At 34.9% G+C, this 22,687-nt stretch overlaps 1 protein-coding gene and 1 pseudogene across 2 annotated transcripts in view; both read right to left on the reverse strand.

Moving 5' to 3' along the window:
* Positions 1 to 16,945, reverse strand: part of DYNC2I1 (dynein 2 intermediate chain 1) — an 81,001-nt gene extending 64,056 nt beyond the window's left edge. The window contains exons 1-3 of one of the 2 annotated variants that reach the window (XM_074267297.1): positions 16,678 to 16,945; positions 4,579 to 4,632; positions 2,742 to 3,153 (exon numbers count right to left, since the gene is read on the reverse strand). In XM_074267297.1, coding sequence (XP_074123398.1) covers positions 2,742 to 3,084 — 343 coding nt within the window. In that variant the 5' untranslated portion in view covers positions 3,085 to 3,153; positions 4,579 to 4,632; positions 16,678 to 16,945. Of the gene's footprint in view, positions 1 to 2,741; positions 3,154 to 4,578; positions 4,633 to 11,876; positions 12,125 to 16,677 lie in introns of those variants that run through there. The other variant, XM_074267295.1, reaches the window with a different exon arrangement.
* On the reverse strand, positions 1,355 to 2,514 carry LOC141542679 (E3 ubiquitin-protein ligase RNF170 pseudogene; annotated as a pseudogene).
* Positions 16,946 to 22,687: the final 5,742 nt, after the last annotated feature.

Consider the following 22,687-nt stretch of genomic DNA (forward strand, 5'->3'; position numbering starts at 1 on the left):
CAAGCCAAATTTGTAGTGGATTTAAGCCACATGGTTGTGTGGCTTCCTCCACCAACATTTAGAAGCCAATGAGTAAGAAAAGAGAATGCATATGGTGGTGTTAGAGTATGAGATTTGATTGGACAAGATGCTAAGGGATTCACATGGAAGACAGTATGTATCTGAATCAGCTGATTATAAATTCAGGATTGGGGAGAAAAGAAAGTAGAAGTCAGAGAAATGGTAAACTGGGAGAGCACTAACACATTACCAATCCTAATATATGCCCAAAAGATAGTATACTAGTAATATGATCAGAAAAGGAAAAAAAAAATACTACCATGATATGATACTGCAAGTAAGAAATGATAGACAACAACCTGCAAAACTTGAAATAGTAAATAACTAACACAAAAGAAAGCTCTTAGCATATTCAAATTGATCCTCTATAATAAACTTAGAATTTAGAGGGAACACAAATTTGTACATTTAGAACTAAAAGAAAACTAAATCAAATCTTAGGACAATGAATCTTCACAAGTAAAGAAACTGAGAGATTGAGGGACTTTCCCAAAGGATATTGAAGGTTGTATTTTTGTGGCTAAAATTTAAGCCCATATCTTCTGACTTTAAATTTGGCTTTTTCCAATATACCACATAATTCCAAACATAGACAAGAACTTCACAGGATGAGAAGGTATGAATAACTATAATCAATTTATTATTCAGTCAGAATTTATTAAGTGATTATTATATGATAAGACAACATGAACCACTGGAGGAAGGATCCATTGTGAAGTAGTACATGTAGTACTGAGGAAAAATAAATTTTCAATGAAATAATGAACCTAATCTTTTTTTATTAAGAGACCAGCAACTACAAAAGATTTTGAACATGTAATTTTCCACCAAAAAAAATTACTTGAAACAGTCACAAAAAAATGATGTCTAGAATTTTCTTAAATGCTTTCTTTTTTTAACTTTAAATTTTTATGTAACATTTTACTATAAAGAAAATTATAATATTCATACTTTATTATGTAGGAAAGTAGTAAACTGCATATTTAATAATAACATTTTGTATAGACAACTGGTTTAGTTTTGAGAGCTAGGTAAAAACAAAAAAAAAATTTTTCACCTAGTGTCCCCCCCCATGTAGAGACTTTTTAAGAAGATATTTTATTGCTATTTATTGAACAAATAAACTTTGATGGTTATAAATCTAGCTTCAGTATTATAATCTGCAACACACTGATTCAGTTCCATTTAGCAAAATTTCATAAGAAGTTTTTAAAGTTGCAAAATAATATTCAAAACTTTTGTTGTAGTTCTTTTGAATGGTTTTCCACATAAGCTCAAGCAACATTCACTTATTTCATTTGTTTAGCACTTCTCAGTACATCATAGAGATGTATATAGGCAATAAAAAGATGACAAAGAAATTATCTAGAAATTCCAGAATTCCAAAAAAGCTTCAGAAATAAAATACAAATCTGATATTGGATAGAAGAAAGCTCCCAATAAAGTAATACCCTGATTGAAAGCATCCAGAAAAGACCCCAAATGAAAACATTTCTCTGAATGTATGTCTCAGTAAAGTGGGCAGATCTATACTTCTTTCCATAATAGAACTGAGTTGTCCTGAGAATCTTCTATTACAGTCATTAACATTTTGATGCAATTCTGAGACATTTTTAGTCTAATTATCTTCACCAAATATTGCTAAGAATAAAGTAACCATTTGTCTGCAAATTGATTGGTCCCAAGCCATAAACCAGAATTGCCAGAATACAATAATGCAGTACCACAAAAAAAGATATCCAGTTTATTTCAACAAGAAGAGAAACCCAATATAAACATATGGGAAAGAACATATTAGTGTATAACTACAGCTAAACAGCAGCAAATACATACAGTTCTGTTCAAAATTGTCCCTTTTTAAAGCACCCATACAAGCTCTTGGTTATCAGGATGAATGTTTCATTTTGTCAGTTCTTAAAAATATATACATATATACGTGTATACGCACACATTCACATACATATGTATGTGTATAGATATATATTTATACATGTACATATGTATAAATTTAGCTATGTAGATGTATATATAGATGTTTGTATGTGTGTACATGTACATATATTTTCTCAGTATAGAAACGAAAGCAAAAGTCACAAGGGCTTGGTCACTTACTCCTTTTGTAACTGAATCATAGAGTTTCAAAGTCTTCATTCCAAATTAATGTTGGGTCATTCCAATTCTACCACTGCAAGAAATAGCCACTTGCCTTCCTTATACTTGATGCCCCAGAGAATCAATGAAAAGTCCCAGGAAAGAAAACAGTCAGGATCCTCACTAAGGAAGATGAGCAGGAATATGGAAACAGGGACCCCCCCCATCAGTAGTCCACTGTGGGCCTGACTCTAGGGGCACTCACCTAATTGAGACTCTAATTATACACTATAAGTTCTTTCAATAAAATCTAAATGCTTAAAAAAAAATGAAATTAAAACAAAACATTTTAGTATCTACATAAAGAAAAATCTTCCAAAAAGCAAGACTTTTTTTTTTTAAAGAAATATATTTGAGATCATTTTTGTAGTTAACATTAGCAATGCCTGAGTATAACTTTCGTACATTCTGGTATGAAAAATAAGGGGCAGTTTTTAAAATCGCATCGAATTCCACCTGATCGATTCTAAGTAATTGTGACAAACTGGGAGAAACAGCCAAGAGTTGCCCAATAAAACAAGTCAACCTACCTGAAAAAACCTTCCTCTCCAATTTTTCCACATCTTTGTCTCGCATTTCAAATCCCTTAATATGATGTGGACTAACAGTTTGCTTTATATCATCTTTCTTAATTTTCTTCTCTTTCTCTTTTTCTTTATCCTTGCTTCGGTGATATTTTTCCTTCTCAGCATCTAGTTCACGATGTTTCTCTTTATTTTTTTCTCTCTCTCGTTCTTTTGTTTCTTTTCTCTTTTCTTTTTGTTTATCTCTGTCTCTATCACCATAAAAACCTTTCCCAGATTCTTTGCTTTTTAGTGTTTCTTTTTCTTGATCTTTGTGTTTATACTCTTTGTATTCAAACAATTCACTCATTTCTGAATCTCTGTGTGCTTTCTTTTCTCTGTGTTTCTTTTCTTCTTTTTGAGTATCTGACTGTGATGCCTAGAGTGAATAAAGAGAAAAAAAGTGATACTTTCTTATACTAGGAAAAAGTATTTGCCCTTGAAGAGTCCAAAGTATATTTGATATTGGTTAAGAATCATTACTCTCCTTCAAAAGAGGAAAACCACACTCACCCATTAACATACACTACAATATATTCATCCAAATCAATTTTAACCTCAGCAAAGTAAAGGTATAAGGTGATCATTTCAATCTTCAACTGTATTTTGTTTTATATGTATTATGATAGGTATTAAATTATCCTGCCCATTATAAACATTAATACAAATAATCTCTCTCACATTTTTCTTTCTAAACCCATTTCTACCTGCCCATCTCCCACTATACCAAAGCTTAGATCCCCTTTCTGCCACTCCTCTTAAAATGTTCATATCAAAGATGGGTACAGTGGATAGAGTACCAGAAATGAAATAAGGAGGAGTTGAGTTCAAATCCTGCCCCAGTCAGTCATATAACACTTACTTAACCCTAGTTGCTTTAAAAAAAAAAAAAAAAAAGTTTATCTCCTTATTGCAACCTTTGAGCTTTTACCAATGGTGGCTTCAACAGATTCTGTTACCATAACAAAAAACTGATCCCTGTTCTGGTTCTGGACATTGATCTCCACTTTGTGTTTCACAAAATATAAACAAATGATGTGGCTATAAGACCTATATAAGCAAGTTACTACACAACTGATAGAAATCTGCTGGTAGCTCTGGGAATCCTGGTTACGGAATCTGTAGAAGAAGCCTTGAAAGCCCTCTGTTACTGGTTGGTCATTTCAGTCATGTCCAATTCCTCATGAGCCCATTTGATGTTTTCTTGGCAAAGATACTAGTTTACCATTTTCTTCTCTAGTTTAATGTGCAGATAAGGAAACTGAGGCAAGCAGGGTCAAGTGACTTGCCTAGGGTCACACTGCTAGTGAGTGTCTGAATTCAAGTTCTCCTGACTATTGTTCTATCCACTGTACCTTTTCCCTATATGATCTGCTAACTCCAACCTATTCTCAAAAACACCACAAAAACTAGAGGAATATCTGATACATTTTACCATTATAACAAATTTCAATAAGTCTGCTGGGAGTAGAGCAAGAATTCACCCAATAATGTGAGATCTGAAAGTTCCTACCATGACCTCTGTAGCAGACCCATTCTGAGCCCCATGCTTTTTACCCGATTTCTATAATTACATGTTGTCATCCAAGAGAGAAATTCATTTCAATACATAAGTATATAAAGACATAAAAAGTATAGGCTATATTCCTCAAAATTCCCTCTTTTAAAAATAGCATAAAATAATAAGAAATAAATTTTAAAATAGTACATTCATAATGAAATATATATTGATGAACAAATAACATTATCAGTAAAAATAATTCAGAAATTAAATGAACCTTCCTTCAAATCTTTGAAACATTACCCGAAGGTATTTCTTGAGGTCTTCAGTTCTCCAAGTGTCATCTTTGGTTCTTCTCTGAAAAGAAAAATAAGGTAAAATTATACAAAGAAATTTAGAATGAGCCATTTTGACAATTTCATTTTGCATATTTTCTTCTACTTCATTTCTATTTTTAGAAATTATTATTAAGTCTTATTCAAAGAGGAACATATAGAACATATGTCAATCATCAAAAAAAATTAATCAAACCTTGCTGTTCAGGAGAATAATTTGGAACTATGTCCAAGTGGCTATAAAACTTATTTTTTGACCCAGCAATATCACCTAGGTCTGTATCCCAAAAGAGACTTAAAAAAAAAAAAAAGACTCACATTAAGAGATATAAAGTAAAGTGAGCAGAACCAGGAGAACACTGTACATAGTAACAGCAATACTGTATAATAATTAACTATGAATGACTTAACTAGTCCCAGCAATACAATTATCCAATCAATTCCAAAGCACGTGATAACAGATACTATCCACATACAGCAAAACAACTGATTGGAGTCTAAAAGCATGTTTTCTTAACAATTATTTTAATAGTATTTTATTTTTCCAAACTTATGCACAGATAGCTTTCAACATTTATCTTTGTAAAATCTAGGGTTCTCTTCCTCCTTCTCTTCCTCTCCAAGACAGTGAGAATTCAATATCAATTAAACATGTATTCTTCTAAACATATTTCCTTATTTGTCATCAAGCATGATTATTTAATTTTATTTTTCTTTATTTTCTTGGGGGGGTCTATGTTTTCTTTTGCAACATGACTAATACAAAAATGTGTTTTGCATTGACTGCATATGTATAATCCATATCAAACTGCTTGCCTTCTCAAGGATGAAGGAGAAGAAGGAGGGAGAGAATTTGGAACTCAATTTTTTTTAGTAAATAGTATTTTATTTTTTCCACTTACACATAAATATAGTTTTCAACATTCATTTTTACATGATTTAGTTACAAATTTTTCTCCCTCCCCAAGACAGATAACACAAGTGCAGTCATGTTAAGCATATTTCTACATTAATAATGTGACAAAAAAAGAAAAAAAAATAAAAGGGAAAAACCACAAAAAACGAAAAGAAAAAATGAAAATAATATAAATCTGCATTCAGACTACATAGTTCTCTCTCTGGATATGGGCAGCATTTTTTTTTAATTATAGCTTTTTTATTTACAAGATATATGCATGGGTAATTTTACAGCACTGACAATTGCCAAGTCTTTTGTTCCAATTTTTCCCCTCCTTTCCGCCCTCCCCCAGACAACAAGTTGACCAATACATGTTACATGTGTTAAAGTATAAATTAAATACAATATATGTATACATGTCTAAACAGTTGTTTTACTGTACAAAAGAATCGGAATTTGAAATAGTGTACAATTAGCCTGTGAAGGAAATAAAAAATGCAGGCGGACAAAAATAGGGATATTGGGAATTCTATGTAGTGGTTCAAAGTCATTTCCCAGAGTTCTTTTGCTGAGCGTAACTGGTTCAGTTCATTACTGTTTTATTGGAACTGATTTGGTTCATCTCATTGTTGAAGAGGGCCACGTCCATCAGAATTGATCATCATATAGTATTGTTGTTGAAGTATATAATGATCTCCTGGTCCTGCTCATTTCACTCAGCATCAGTTCATGTAAGTCTCTCCAGACCTTTCTGAACTCATTCTGTTAGTCATTTCTTACAGAACAATAATATTCCATAATATTCCTATACCACAACTTATTCAGCCATTCTCCAATTGATGGGCATCCATTCAGTTTCCAGTTTCTGGCCACTACAAAGAGGGCTGCCACAAAGCAAGTATCTCTTGAAATTGAATTGGATCACTGTATCGCTGAGTAGAGGTAAATCAATCATGGTTGATCATTATGCAATGTTGCTGTTACAATATTAAATATTCTAGTCCCACTCACTTCACTCAGCATCACTTCATCACTCTGAAAGCATCAAAAGTCTTTCCAGGTTTTCCTGAAATCAGCCTGCTCATCATTTCTCACAGCCCAATAGTATTCCATTACATTCATATACCACAGCTTGTCAATTATTTCCCCTATTGATAGGCAAAATTCCTCAGTTTCCAATTCTTTATCACCACAAAAGGAGCTGCTATAAATATTTTTGCACATATAAGTCCTTTTTCCTTTTCTATTGTCTACACAGACCTACTAGAGGTATTACTGGATCACAATTTAATTGCCTTTTGCACATAGTTCCAAATTATCCTACAGAATGGTTAGATAAGTTCAATTCCACAAACAATGCATTAGGGAAACTCAATTTTCAAAAAAAAAATTAATGTTAAAAATTGTATTTACATATAATTGGATATATATATATATATATATATATATATATATATATATATATATAATCTTAGTACCTACTAAGTCCAAGCCACTGAACTCTATTAATATAGAGCAAGTTTGTTATTAAACATCTCACATTATCAGTATCAACAGTTAAACTGATATTTTAGATCATAAAAAATTATTAGATTCTTAATACCTCCTTTTCTCTTTCTGCTACTCTGCCACCATCACTATGAAATAAAATATAGGACTGAGACCTAATTTCTATTTTTATCTAGTTTATGTATCACCATAACCATTAACAAGGTGGCTAAATTTCTTGTGATATATCTTTACATCTGTAAACTGGTTCTTAAAAATACTCTTTTACCCTCAAACATATTCAATGTCTAAAGATTTTGAGTGTATATTTCACATTGGGGGGAGGGGAGAGAGGAGACAGAGACAGAGAAACAGAGAGAGAGAGAAAGGGTATATATCTATACCCAAAAGACTTATAAGTCTAAATAATACAAATATATTATATAAACTATTAATGATAAGTCTAAATAATACAAACTTATTATATAAACTATTAATATACTATAAGTATATTATGTGTGTGTGTTTGTGTGTGTGTGTAAAATATGATGTTATACTATAAATTTGAGAGCAAGAAAGGTCTTTCATTTTATATTTTTATCTCCAGCACCAAGCTTGGCCAATATTTTTCATTCATTCTCGCGTCACCAAAAATACTCCAATAAAATCCATTCTCCACAGTACTGTCAATGAGATTTTTTCCTATATTCAAAATATAACTATGTCACACCCTTATTCAATAAATTCTAGTGATTTCCTGTCTCTTCCAGAGCAAATATAAACTCCTGTCTATTATTACCCTTGTCTTCATCATCCCCAACTCATGTTTCCAGCTTTGTCATACATTCCTCCCCTGGCACTCATGATAGTTAATCACAATGACCTTCTTAACTTTTTCTTAATACTTGATTGTCCTTTTCCCACACCTTTCCCACCTCAACTCAATAGCCACTTTTTCTGACCTGCCCAGTTGCTGATGCCTGCCACAGATGAAAATGCTAATAACTTTTATGCATATGTATCTATATATATGTACCTGTTTTACTTACTAAAACATGAGAATAAGCCTAGATAATACTTCCTAGCTGTGTGACCCTAGGCAAATCATTTGACCCCAATTGCCTTAGCAAAAAATAAATAAATAAATAAATAAGCTTAGAGATACAGAAATATCACAAATGCAACTGATTAAATGGATTGCTGTGCTTTTCAGAAAGAGAATGATTAGGGAAATAAGAACTAAATACCCTATCTTAAAGACCATAAATTTCTATAGGGAATATCATAATCTAATACCTAGAAAATAATATAGAGAAAAGCAAAAGTACACAAAATCTCAATTTATATAAGAGAATTAATACAAATTTATAACACTCACCACTATTCCTCATGAGCACAGGATATATAAACAGTTTTCAAAGAAGATATGCAAACTATATGAAAACATGTACTAACACATAAATAGTGGGGCAGCTAGATGGCACAGTGAATAGAGTAGTAGCCCTGAAGTCAGGAGGACCTGAGTTCAAATCTGACCTCAGACACTTAACACTTCCTAGCTGTGTGACCTGGGCAAGTCACTTAACTCCAATTGCCCTAATCAAAAAAAAAAAAAAAAAAAAAATCATAAATAGAAAAAGAAATACAAATTATAACCTCATATCACACTGACTGACAAAGACAGCCAAAGATGGGAATAGTTATAGATATTGGAAAGGTTATGGAAAGATCGGCACAAAAATAATTTTTGGTAAAGCCATGAAGTGGTCCAGTTGATCTTGGTTTCAATTTGGAATTATTCAAGGAAAGTGACTAACAGATTCAGACCCTTTTGACAGAACAGTCCCCCTAATGGACATAAAATTACTCCAGGAAAATAAAAAATAGAAACAAACATCTTATATACACCAAGATATTACTCTCTGTAGAAGTTTGCTTAGGTGTTGTGGTAAATTAAATAATGGGCCTCAACTCAGGAAAACCTCCAGGATTTACTATTAGCTGTTTGACTCAGGCAAGTCACTTAACCTCAGTCTTCCCAGGTTTCCTGATCTGAACAACAGAGATAACAAGAGCACCTACATCTTAGGGACAAGAGTGCCTACTTCCTAGGGATGCTATGAAAATGAGATTATATTAGAAAAGTACACAGTGATCGGCACGTAGTCAACACTTAATAGATGCTTGTTAACTTCCCCTTTCATAGAAGTAAAAAATAGAAACAAAGTAGGCTCCCTTCAGTTGGAAGCTGGGAAAAAAACCACAGTATATGAATGCAATGGGATACTCTTATACGGCAAGAAATTACAAATATAAGGAATTTGGAGAAAAGAGAGCATTTGATGCAACAAAGGACAGTGACTACAATAAAGAAAATGAAGGACTCACTCAAAGGAAATTGAACTCATAAGTAATGGAGAAAACCAGTGAAGATTGTGGAAAAAATTAATAATACTTTGATAGTGCTTTATGATTTGCAAAGTTCTTCACAGGTTATCTCCTTTAAATCCTCATCACTCTGTAAAGTAGATGCGATGGGTATTATTGTCTATATTTAACAGATGCGAAAACTTTTTGACTCAGTCAAAAACAGCCGATATTATGAAGCAGAATTTAAAGTCAGGACTCTCCTGACTCCATATCAAGGGTTTTTTATTCTGCACCAAGCAGCCTCATATATAACCAAGCTAATCTTATCATCTAAAAAATCATCTAAATTTAAGATGTGCTAGATTGTGCATATAAACAAGGTAATTCTCAAACTGAAAACTTTGGTAAGTCACTATTACTACAATCATCACGATGAACCCCTTCCAATTTGGCATCTAAATTGATCTCTCCATAATCTCAACTGCTCTTAAACCCTCCACACACTCCCGCCCTGCCCCTTTCCCTGCATTTGACACTCCAAGCCTCCCTTCTCTGGATCGAACTGACAGTCCTGGCCTCCCTTCTCCTCCTGCACTGTCCTGATACTCCAGGCCTGCCTCCCTCTGAAGCCTGAGGCTCTCTCCTCTCTGGATCATCCTGACACTCCTTTTTCAAGCTTCTCTTTCTTACCTTTCTGGCTCATCCTTGGGACTGACTCATTATTTTTATCAGAAGCTGTTCTCCAAGTTTCTGTCCAGAGACCATCTCTCTCCTCCCTCTAAATTCTGTCTCTCTTTAGCTTTTAAAGGCCCACACAAATTCACATGAATTAACTCTATATAAATGTATAGCTTGATAGAAGCTTCTACATTTTCTAATAAGTAGGAGTATAGAACAGAATTCTGAAGGCAGAGTATTTTGATAAAGTTTGATCAGTGTGAGTGATAAGAAGCCATTTAAAAGTTTGGAGAGAAGAATGTTCATTCTTTTTATAATTCAATTAACTTAAACGATGACAGCTAAATCACTGAACGAATCCATCATAACTACAGCATGAATTGAACAACCAAATAAATAAATGAATACCTGGATAAACAGATAGATTGGGGAAAATAAACTAATAAAATTTGAAATTTTAAAAAAAGAGCCCTATACCACCTCTCCCCAACGACTCTTCCTGACTTCACTGGATATTCCCCTATCTTGTACAAACAAAACGGTCTTTGCTCTTGGTTCCTTAGATACTTCTATTCCTTGCTGTCACACTAGCAATCTTGCATGTCTGGTGCCCCTCACTTTGGCATCACAGAATCTCCTTTTCCTACAAGAAACAATTCAAGCACTACCTTCTACATGAAATACTACCTCAATTACACACACACGTACGTCCTGCCTCTCAAACTACCCTGTATTTAAATACTTTGTGTTTGCTTGAATTTATTCTTCCTATTTGCTGTGTATACTTATATGTTTTCGCCTTCCTTCTTACAATGTAAACTCCTTAATAGATAAGAGGGATTGTTTTTAAATTTTTTTTTTATTTTGAGTTCCAAATTCTTTCACCAATAAAGCAAGCAATATGTGAATTATACACACACAAAACATATTTCTATATCAGCCAAGTCGCCAAAAAAAAATAAATTAAAAAGTGAGAAAATCATAACTCAATTTGCCTTGGGATGATTTTCCTCCCCCCTTATTCTGGGTCTCCTAGCACAGAGCTTTACCAGATAGCGGCCGCTAACTAAAGGCCCCGAGATGACTGATACTGCTTTCTCGCTATTTGTTCTCTAGCGGAGTGTGGATGACCCAGGAGAGCGGGGCTCATGCTTGAGATCTGAAGCACTGTCATGATCCCGGGCAAGATCATTTCGTTTCTCTGAGTGTTTTCCCAAGGGTAAAATGGAGTTCGTAATGCTTTGGGCGACTTCTCTCCCGGGAACGTACACGTGCCGATTCAAGCAAAGCCACCTCAAAGCGCACTGTTATTTAAGCTCCAGCCCGACTTCCAACAAAATACCGAGCCTTTTGGAAAATGCACGCGCATGAGCCCGGATTGACCTTGATTAAACCGCATACAGAGGCGCAGAAAACGGACTGGCCCCACTCCTTCAGAACAACAACTGCGAGAGCTCCGGCAGCTGACAGAACCAAGCAGGGCTACTGTTACTTTAGGAGCAGACCAAATGGCTTTAAAGCAAAGCGGGGGAAAGGGCGGACGCGAGAGGAGGGAGGAGGAGATTTCCCGTAAGAAATGAGTAACTCCATCCAGATTCTTCTCCGAGTCCTCTCAGCATCCAACCCATGTTTCAAGCAGCTTCTCTTGGATGAAACTGCCAACATGTGAGGGGCACAGGCGGATACTTTTTTAACCGCTTTCCTTGGAGCAAAGGACAGAGAAGAAAGCCAAGGCCAGGAGACAGAAAAAGAACCGCCGGGCCCCAGTGGCCCTCGGAAGGAGGCCCTGAAGGTCTCTCCTAGGCGCGCCCCGACCCCATCCCTGCACTAACCTTTCCTGACTCCATCTTTCTCCTCAGACCTACACCTCGTTTTCTCCCCGGTCCCGGGAGGACAATGAATTCCGTGGCTTGGGCCCAGAAGAGGAGAAACTCCAAAAAAGAGAGCTAGGCCCGCAGTGGATGCCCTCCGCCGCTCAGCTGCACCCAGGCGCCTGCGCTGAGGCCATTCTGAGGGGCCTCGGCGCGCGTCCCCTTTCTCCCTAGCAACGGCCAGGCAGAAGCAGGAGACGGCCGAGCAAGCGATCGATCTAGTTCACCCTCCCACATTTACCCCCACCCCAATCCAGCCCCTCACCTCCCGCCACTCAGTCTAGAGGGGTCGATTCCCTCTGCTATAAAGGGTTTGATTGGCTGAAGGGGCTGTGGCCTCTTTGTGAGGTTTTTGCAAGTTTGCAAAGCCTTTGGGGTTAGGTGTTTCTCTTCACTCCAGACACTCCAGACACGGGAAATATTGCGGGAAAGAAACTAAGAACAAACGTTTAGGGATTAGAGGAATAAGAGGGATCTGGTGCTAGTTTTAGTCATTAATCTCCCAGCAAGCAGTATTTGGAAGCCAATTTATCTTGTATGAAACTCCTTGCACAATTCCCTTTTCACCTCGAAATGTCACAAACTAGTGCTCATGAGTAACTGTGGAGCATTGCGCAAAGGACGAGGGGCCGAAAACTGACCTGTGCTCTAGTCCTGAGTCGGCCACTCCTTAGACCAACTTTACTCTCTTTGAATGTGTGAACTTTGGGAAGCCTCTAAACCTCTTTGAATTTGTTTCCACATCTTACAGAGGGATTTAGGAACAATGTTCTATCACTCACAAAGTATTGTAAAGATGAACTAGATAAGTGAAAGAAAGTCTGTAAGAGCCTCTAAACCAGAATCTTGTAGAAATAAATGTTTCTTCTTGATCATGACAATTTTTCTCCAGGTTCCTTAGGGAAGCAAAATGTTTGGGGAAAAAAAAAATCATGTAGCTAATTCACGATAAAGCTCACCAGTTACTGAAATGAAAGTAGGTTTTGTATGACATTTGTATTAGTATTAATTATATTAGCATATAATATATTAGTATTAATACTGTCAAAAATGTATTTGCTGAAGTATTTCAGTTGTCCTTAAAATAAACCAAATAACTTCATAAATATAATCTGAATATTCTCAATATGAGCTATTATCATTGTTTTAAATAATTAACTACTACAATTTATAGATTTTTTTAAAGAATGTTAAACTACAGCCCTTCTAACTTTCCCACTAATGGATATTATTTAGCTACAGTTTTGGAAAACTCATTTTGAATTTATACATGCACACATCCACATCACTTAGGTAAGCTGACCTTTCTTAATATTTTCACAAAGGGAAGAATCTCAAATCATGACTTGGCCATTAAGATGGATTCATTCTCTAATGATTCAGACTTGGTGTGAAAGCTAGGAGGGAGGATAACCAAAATGCAATGAAACCTGCCTGCTGGCAGCAGGTCACAGGAACCAAGGTCATACTATGATTGTTTTAGCAACGTCAATGACATTTTCAAGAGAAATATAGAAAGAATGCTACATCTTCTCTGTATTCAGTGACCTGGACTGGATCCTCCTAAAATCAAAGGCAAGAGAACTGTTATCCCATATAAAGGGTCCTAGCCAAGAAGCTAAATGAGTTGAAATTTTATATATTTCAGTTGCTGTCCAAGCTGGAAAAGTTCCTTCCCCTTCTGCATTTCAGTTTCCCCCATGTATAAAGATTAGATAAGATGATTTTTGAAATGTCTTTTAACCTAATAGAAAGAAGGGGGGAGGGGTTGAATAGAGGGAAGAAATCTTAGATTTAGATTTAGGTTTTTCTCTTCTGTCTTTAAGAACCTGTTAGAAGATTCAAAGAAATTAAGTCATTTCTTCAAGTTCACATAATGTAATTAAATACATCTACTAAGTTGTAGAGCCAAGTCAGATAATGACTTTTAAAGATTCAGGGCTTCTTATACTATAGCTACTGCCTCTTAGAAATGTTAATCCAAATGAGCCACTTCATCACGATTTCCTATTTCTAGTTTATTTATTTAAGTATGCTCCAAGGGAAAAAGCCTGGATCTTAAATGAGAAAGCTGGAGTCCAAATTCTACTAATTGCTACTACCTGTAGGTAACCCAACAATAGAATCAATCAATCAACAAGCATTGTTTAAGTGTCTATTTGCCAGGTATTGTGAATTAGAGATTTAGAGAAAAAAAATAAGCACAAGTTCTTATCATTAAGGAGTTTAGATTCTACTAGGGGAAACAAAACATAGTATATAATTGGATACCAAAAAAAAAGAAAGAAAAGTTTAGAATATTAAGGGGAAAGCAAGCAGTTGGGGAGTTCAAGAAAGAGCAGAAAGAATATAATACTTGGGCTAACAACAAAGATTTTAAGAAAGAAAGTGGATTTCAGGAATTAGGGACAGTTAGTGCAAAGGCACCAAGATCAAAGATGGAATGTTATGTGTAAAAACAGTTAAAAAAAAAAAAAAAAAAGAGAGAGAGAGAAAAGGCCATTTGGGCAAACTAAAATACAGAAAGAGGAACAATGTACAAATAATATTGGAAAAATAGATTGAAGTCAAATTCTGAAGTGAAATGTCAAAAAGTCCAGTTCATTTTTTTTTAACCCCAGAGGCAATAAAATGCAAAGAAGAAGTTGCAGCCAAAATGGCAGTCTGAATATGAGGAAGACTACCAACCTTCTACAATACTTTCTCCAATGAAAACTTTGAAGTAGCCACCAGAACAATCCAATGAGAAATTATAACATCTTCCACACCAAAATTATACAATAATTTAATCAGAAGCCCATGAGCAGTAGGAAACAGTCATTCCAGCAAGGTAAGCTCCAGTCAGCACTACCAGTGATTGGACAAGGTATATAGCCAGCAAGACTCTGAATACAAAAGCAGCAAAAGAGATTTACCCCTCATAAAGTCCCAGGGTAATCTCGGAAGCCCCAGATAATGGGTAGCAATCAAAACAATACCATTCTCCAGTGGTACACAGATCAAGATAGTGCAAATTCAGGGTTTCTGAAGTTCCTAAAATTGTGTCCTGAGATTCTAGAAAGGGCTCTGAACCTCAAAGATATGAGAGAGAGAAAACCCCAAGAAGCAGAGGTGGGTACAAGAACCCATCAAACTCAGGATAAGACCAGAGATGGCCAACCACCCCATTCAAGAGCAAAGAAGAGGGCAGAGACTAGACTTGGCAAAAGTTCAAATTCAGAAACTAAAAGCTAGGAAGATAAGCAAATCAAAAGGAAATGCCTCCCAACATAATTTTAAAATGTATATATATATATATATGTATATATATATGTATATATATATATATATATACGCATACATATATATATATACACATATATATGTAAGTATAATGCATGTAAATGTGTTTATGTGTAATATATGACAAATCTAATCCCAAAACAACTATTAACCAGAGACTTAGAGGAGAAAAAAAGGATTTTCCACAAGGATTTTGTGAATACCAAGAAGAAATCAAGAAAGAGCTAAAAAAAAAAAAAAATTAAAAGTTTAGGAAAGAATTAGTAGAATAAGTGGTAATTTATTTTAGGAGAACTAGTAATTTACTTTAGAAATGGAAGCCCTGAAAACTAGAATAGACCAAGTAGAAATCAATGACTCCATGAGACAGAAAGAAAAAATGAGGACAAAATCAAAAAATCGGAGAAAAAAAGTAGAAAAAAGTAAAATAATTGATATAAAAATAAACTTCTAGAAGATAAGTTAAGGAGAAATAATTTAGGAATCATAGAATCCATGAAAACTATGATTAAAAAAGTCCTAGACACCATATTTAAAGAAATCAGAAATGTAAACTACCTAGGTCTGTAAGACCTAGAGAATAAATTAAGAATAGGAAAAAAAAAAACAAACAAACTATCAATCACTTTGAGAAAGACACTCAAAATGAAAAATACCAGAAATATAAAGGCCAAAATCCTGTGCTCCTCATCAAAGAAATGATCCTTCAAATACCCAGAAAGAAAAATTTAACTACAAAGGAAATAGAATTGAGATCATACAAAAATAGCATCTTCTCTCTAAAACCAGAGCAGATCCTATAACACAAAAAAGGGGATAAAACCAAGATAATAAAAAATACACTATAAATATAAGTAAGAGAGAATTCCCTCTGGAAATTTAAAATAGAAGGAACTTTTTATAGTTATTGTCTCTACTGAATTTAAATTAATTTAAATGAAAATAGTTGCTAGGTTTAGTAGATTGTATTGATATTTGATAAATTTTTAATAAAATATTTTTTAAAAAAGGAAAAAATAGGGCTGGTTAGTAGTGGAATTTCTTGTTGGGGTTAAGTTAAATCTGTTTGCAAAGAAGATGTGATGCTATGAATGAGTCAAAATTAGCATAGTTAGTAATGGGGTATTTCTCTTTCTCAGAGATGTACTTATAAGGAACAGACTGTTAAAAGGAGAAAGGAGGAAAGAATATTGTCACATACTGCTGGTAAGATAGGGTTTGTGGAAAAGAGCCTTCACTAGAGAAACCCTTCTACTTGGGACTGTACGCTTTTCCAGATTAATATTAAAATTATGAACAGATATGTATAATGTTATCTTTTAGACAAATAGATGTACATTCAAAGACTTGAGGGGAGTTGTTTGATTCCTTTAAATAAAACATCATCCTATTCTTAATAGTATGAACATATAATCTTAGGATTCCTGAATGGTACTATGTGCCAAGAAAGTGAGGGAAAAAAAAATCTCCAAAAGCATACCTGTGCTCTTCATATCAGGAGGGAGCAGCTGAGAGAATAATTACATTTTGGAGGCTCATCCTAGATGTACATTTAAATATATATCTTCTTTATTTATATTCTCTATATATTCTATAATAAAATAGCTGAATCTAGACAGTTCTCGGACTCCTCTAAACACTTCAAGACAAAGAATAAATATCTTCAAAACTAGAGCAGTGAACTACCACTCTATATAGTGCAGCAATCAAATGACCTCCTACAGAAGGCAACGAAACAGGAAAGAACCATAAATTTTATGGAGGGGCACACTTACTTTCACTCGGTTGTCACTGATTGGTTTCCTTTCTTTGATGTCACAGGCAAGGGAATGGTTGGGATTGGCCAGCAAAATTCTCAATGGAACATGGAAGTCTCAGAAGATTCTAGAATTTCTATGAGAAGATCAGGATGTGTTTGAGGAAACAAAGAGGCGGGATATAATCTAGAGAAAAACTGGCCTATCATTAAAAAAAAAAAAAAAAAAAAAAAAGTTGCTCACTCCACTGAAGAGATTTCTTGAACAGGTGTCAAAATCGTAGCTTCTGTTAACCTCTTATTCTTTCCTTATAAAAACACAATAGCATTTTAGAGTTTTTGTGAATGTGTCCTTTCTACTTATTTCAATATTATTATAGATGAATATTTGCATTTTAAAATACTCTTGTGCAAAACTGTCCCCTAGGACCCATTTCCCCAGAATTCAGCACACCACATTGTTTAAATGCCGAAGGTCTGCTGCTCAAAAAGATTATTTTATGGAGAAATCACACAGGGCAAATATTCACAAGGTGGTAAGAAAAAAAAGTGATACAAGGACACACTCAAGATTTGTCTGAAGAACTTTAGATTGATCGTATGATAGGGAGGACACTGGCACAGGATCACGTGGTGTACCCTCATTAGAGAAGGTGCTATGTTCTGTGAGCAAAGCAGGATTGAATTAGCTCAGAAGTCAAGATGCCCAAAGGTAGAGAAGCCACTCTAAATGCTCATAGGGATTATTGGTGTCCAACCAGTGGCAGAGCATTCCCAGCTCATAATGGCCTGATCAGCCACAGTAGGATGCACTGTAACTTGACTCTAATATAGTGATGTCATTGTTGTCCTCTTCGAGAACAACAATCAACTAATATTTGGGCACCTAGATAACACAGTGGTTAGAGTTAAGGAGGAGTTAAGAAGTGGAGTTAAGAAGACTCATCTTCCTGAGTTCAAATCTGACCTCAGACACTAGATGTGTGGACCATGTGACAAGTCACCTAACCTTTTTGCCTCAATTTCCTCATCTGTAAAATGAGCTGAAGAAAGAAATGGCAAACTATTGCAGTATCTTTGCGAAGATAATCAGACATGACCGAAACAAACATGTTTAACTATAAATTTTGCCTCCTAAATTCACTAGACATGAGCTTTATAAAGGAATAACAGATTAAGAACTTGATTCTTTGTGACTAGTTCACATTAAAAATTCAGAAGATCCAGTTTTCAAAGAGAATCAGGTAAACTGAATTGGGGTGGGTATCTGTAGCTTTGTACCAGAGTTGCCCTCCGGACAGCATTTGTTTCTAGCAACAAGAGTATCTTACTTAGGCAAGGGTAGAAATCTTTATAGTAATAGCAGGACACAAATTCAGGGGAAAGTAAGAGTAAACATTTAGGAAATAGGATTATTTTCTGCAGAGAGGGACAGAGGAGTGACTGAAGGATACTTTGTGTATCTTTCCTTCACATATTAATAAGCAAAAAACTTCAAGTAGAGTTAAGTCTTTAGGAAGATAATACTACCAAGAGTGATTTATATTAAACATAGTCACTTGTACTTTGGTTTACTTTGTATCCAGAGAATAAAGGTTAAATACTTTATTACACAAGGTACATATCACCTCAAAGAGCAGATTTTCTGATAAATCATTAGCAATTCAATTCAATGCATTTTGTATCTATCATATCCAAAGTACTAATAGGCCAGACATTAGATATTTTTAAAATATCATCTCTATGTTTAAGGACTTCACAATTTAGGTACTGAAGGAAAGGAATGATATTTCCATAAATAGAGATGGGCTAATTTATTCTAGACCTAAGGGATAACTTTTAGAAAGGTATACAAATGGGAAAGGTTAGGATGACCAATGGGGAATATTTCAGTTTGGCTAGATTGTACAGTGGCATAAAATAATGATCAAAATAGGAAGATTTGAATTAGAGGTTTCAGCAATGGAATTATAGTGAGAAGTATAGTAGGAGAATAAAACAGCAACAGCAGCAATAACAACCCAAACCTTCAAATGCAAAGATGTAGAATCAACAGAACTTTACAACTTCTTGGAAGTAAAAAATGAGGTAAATTTAAGTCAAGAATGATTTTTAAAAAGCCAGTGTTATGGGCCAGAACTCTGAACTTGAAACAAAGGATTCTTACAAGGTACTAAGTCAGTGGAATTGATAGAGACACTGGTTAAATCTAGTTTACCATTGATTTAATCTTACAACAAATAATGATTTCCTAGTGATATAATGATTGGTATATACTCAGCGTAGAGCATATAAGCTAGGAAACTTAGCTAGGTAGATTCGGAGAGCTAGAGGGAAGCTGGCAGAGGCAAAGAACTAGCTGCAGGAGCTCAGGCTCTCGGAACCAAGGAGAGAGAGAGGCCTGTAAAAAAGCTAACTGGGCCCCAAGAAAGGAGACAAGACTTTGAAAGAGACAATAAAGGATGTGGACTTTTAACACCTGGCTGTACTTGTGGTGATTACTGGACGGAAATAAAGGCTGTTCCCAGAGACCTCCAGGAAACCGAACCAAAAAGAACATTATAACCAGTAGATTGGTTTCTCTTTTATGCTGACTTTTTAAAGTTAATGGATAGAGATGGTCATAAAAGACAAAACAATTTGTTTAACTTAAAATTTAAAAGCACTTGCATGAACAAAATTAACAGGTAAAAGAAGAGAAGTGGCTAACTTGGAATAGATATTTGCAGCATCTGTTTCTGATTAAGGTATTATATACAAGATATAGAGGAAATTGAAACACAGTCATTAATGAGTATTTAGATGGCATTTTGAAGTTTCTCTATTTCTCATTTTTATCTCATTATTGTCTCAAAAGCAGTTGGTGAATTCAGTAGGTGCTATTATTATCATCATTTTACAGATGAAAAAGATGAGTGATGTATCTCAGTTAATATAGCTAGCAAGCATCTGTAGCCAAGTTTTGAACTTACATCATCCTGTATACAAATCCAGCATGCAACTGAAACGAAGTAAGAGATCTGAACTGGGGATATAGATTTAGGAGTCACTGGCATGAAAATACAATTAAAGCTACATGATAAGGACATAGGAAAAGAAGAGTCCCAAGAAAGATCTTGGGGGGAATCATACTTCAGAAGTAAGAAAAGAAAGTGAAAACTGAAAGAAAACAGAAAAGGGTGAATGAGAGAGGAATAAAAAAGGAAATCACAGAGACATGGAAACCAAAGGAAGAGAAAGTAATAAGGAGGAAGTAATGTTCATAAGTTAACAAATATTATCCAAAAAAATCAAGAAGAATGAGACCTGAGACAAGTATAATGGATTTGGCAATCAGAAACTCACAGGTGACCTGGAAAGAATAATTTCAATAAAGGTCTATATAAAAACTAAATCAAAGGGGATTGAATACTGAATGACTTGGTTAGGAAGTAGAACAATTTAGTTTAGCAGTGGTTTTTATTTATTTATTTATTTATTTTTCCACTACTTTTAAAACAATTTTTAACATTTCTTAGGGAGAGGGGGACTTTTTTGTTATTTCTTTTTTTACAAGGCCCAGGGTCACACAGCTAGTAAATAATAAATGTCTGAGGCCAATTTTGAACTCAGGTCCTCCTTACTTCAGAATCAGTACTCAATCTATTATGCAATCTATCTGGCCTTATTGGATATTTTTTTTTATTTTTTTAAGTTTTGTTTGATAAATGATCAAAATATATGATACATTCATGCATTTTCTTTTACCTAACAATGACACTATTAGGCATGCATACCAAAAGAGATTTTAATAAGGGGGAAAGAAAAGGAAAAAGACTTATATGTACAAAAATATTTATAGCAACTCTCTTCTTAGTGCAAAGAAATGGAAATTGGGGGAATCCCCATTAATTGGGGAATGGATGAATAAATTGTAGTGCATAATTGTCATGGAATATTTTTGTTCTATGGGAAGTGTTAAGCAGAATGCTTTTGGAAAAAATAAACCTGGAAAGTCCTCCATGAGCTCAAGCAAAGTGAAATATACTGTATATAAAGTACATAAAGTAATGGGATGATCAGTTGTAAATGACTTATCAATAGTACTGTTGTACCACAGTTTCCCTTTAATCGTCCTGCCTCAGTTTTTCTAAATTGTGCTGCTTCAGTTTCCCTAAATTTTTGTGCCTCAGTTCCTTGAATTGTTGTTCTGCCTTGATCCCCCTGGTTGTAATCCCCGCTCCTGACCATTAGGACTGACATAATTTAGGGCTGGCTACTCTAAGGTTACAAATTGTAAATATGTAATCTCAAGATAAGGGGGAGTTCAGACTTCCTGGTTCCTTAGTCCTCCTAAGTTATCAAGAATTCATGGTCCTACCCCCCACCCTGTCAGATGGTCTGTCCTTGGAAATTCTCCCCCTTCCCCTTTACCAATGCCTGGACTCTACCCCCTGCCTTGCTACCCTGAGCTTAGAGCCATGTAAATAAAAACCATTGGAATTTCACATTTGCTGCTGCTGCTGCTGAATGCTTTGAGACATCAGTCCTGAGACCAAAATGGATCCTTTGGTCCCAGGAAATCTCTCCCTCTCAGAAATCCAAATAAAATATTAAAAACTCTCTAATCTCTATCTTGCCTCAGTTTCTCTGGCATTATAGTATAATGATCCACTTATGAAAATATAGAGAAAAGAAACTGAATAAAATTAAACTTCTCTCTTGCCTCTCTCTTTCTCTCTCCCTCTCTCTCTCTCTCTCTCTCCCCTCTCAACTTTATTTTTCTTGAGGTTTTTTGTTTTTTAAATTAGAGTGAGAGATCTATGTTTTCTTTTAAAACATGACTTTTATAGAAATGTTTTGCATAAAACAAGATTAGAAGGGAAGTAACAAACTGTGAAAACATTTTTACAATTAAAGGTTCTGATAAATAAAAGCCTCATTTCTAAAATATACAGAGAACTGACTCTAATTTATAAGAAATCAAGCCATTCTCCAATTGATAAATGGTCAAAGGATATGAACAGACAATTTTCAGATGATGAAATTAAAACTATTTCCACTCATATGAAAGAGTGTTCCAAATCACTATTGATCAGAGAAATGCAAATTAAGACAACTCTGAAATATCACTACACACCTGTCAGATTGGCTAAGATGACAGGAAAAAATAATGATGAATGTTGGAGGGGATGCAGGAAAACTGGGACACTGATACATTGTTGGTGGAGTTGTGAAAGAATCCAACCATTCTGGACAGCAATCTGGAATTATACTCAAAAAGTTATCAAACTGTGCATACACCTTGATCCAGCAATGTTACTACTAGGCTTATATTCCAAAGAAATACTAAAGAGCGGAAAGGGACATGTATGTGCCAAAATGTTTGTGGCAGCTCTTTTTGTAGTGGCTGGAAACTGGAAGATGAATGGATGTCCATCAATTGGAGAATGGCTGGTAAATTATGGTATATGAATGTTATGGAATATTATTATTGAGGATGTAAATTGTATATGAATGCTATGGAATATTATTGTTCTGTAAGGAATGACCAGCGGGATGAATACAGAGAGGCTTGTAGAGACTCACATGAAGTGAAATGAACAGAACCAGGAGATCATTATACACTTCAACAACAATACTAGATGAGGATGTATTCTGATGGAAGTGGATATCTTCAAGAAAGAGAAGATCTAATTCCGTTCCAATTGATCAATGATGGACAGAATCAGTTACACCCAGAGAAGGAATACTG

This window comes from Sminthopsis crassicaudata, chromosome 5, assembly GCF_048593235.1.
Source record: "Sminthopsis crassicaudata isolate SCR6 chromosome 5, ASM4859323v1, whole genome shotgun sequence".
Lineage (NCBI taxonomy): Eukaryota > Metazoa > Chordata > Mammalia > Dasyuromorphia > Dasyuridae > Sminthopsis > Sminthopsis crassicaudata.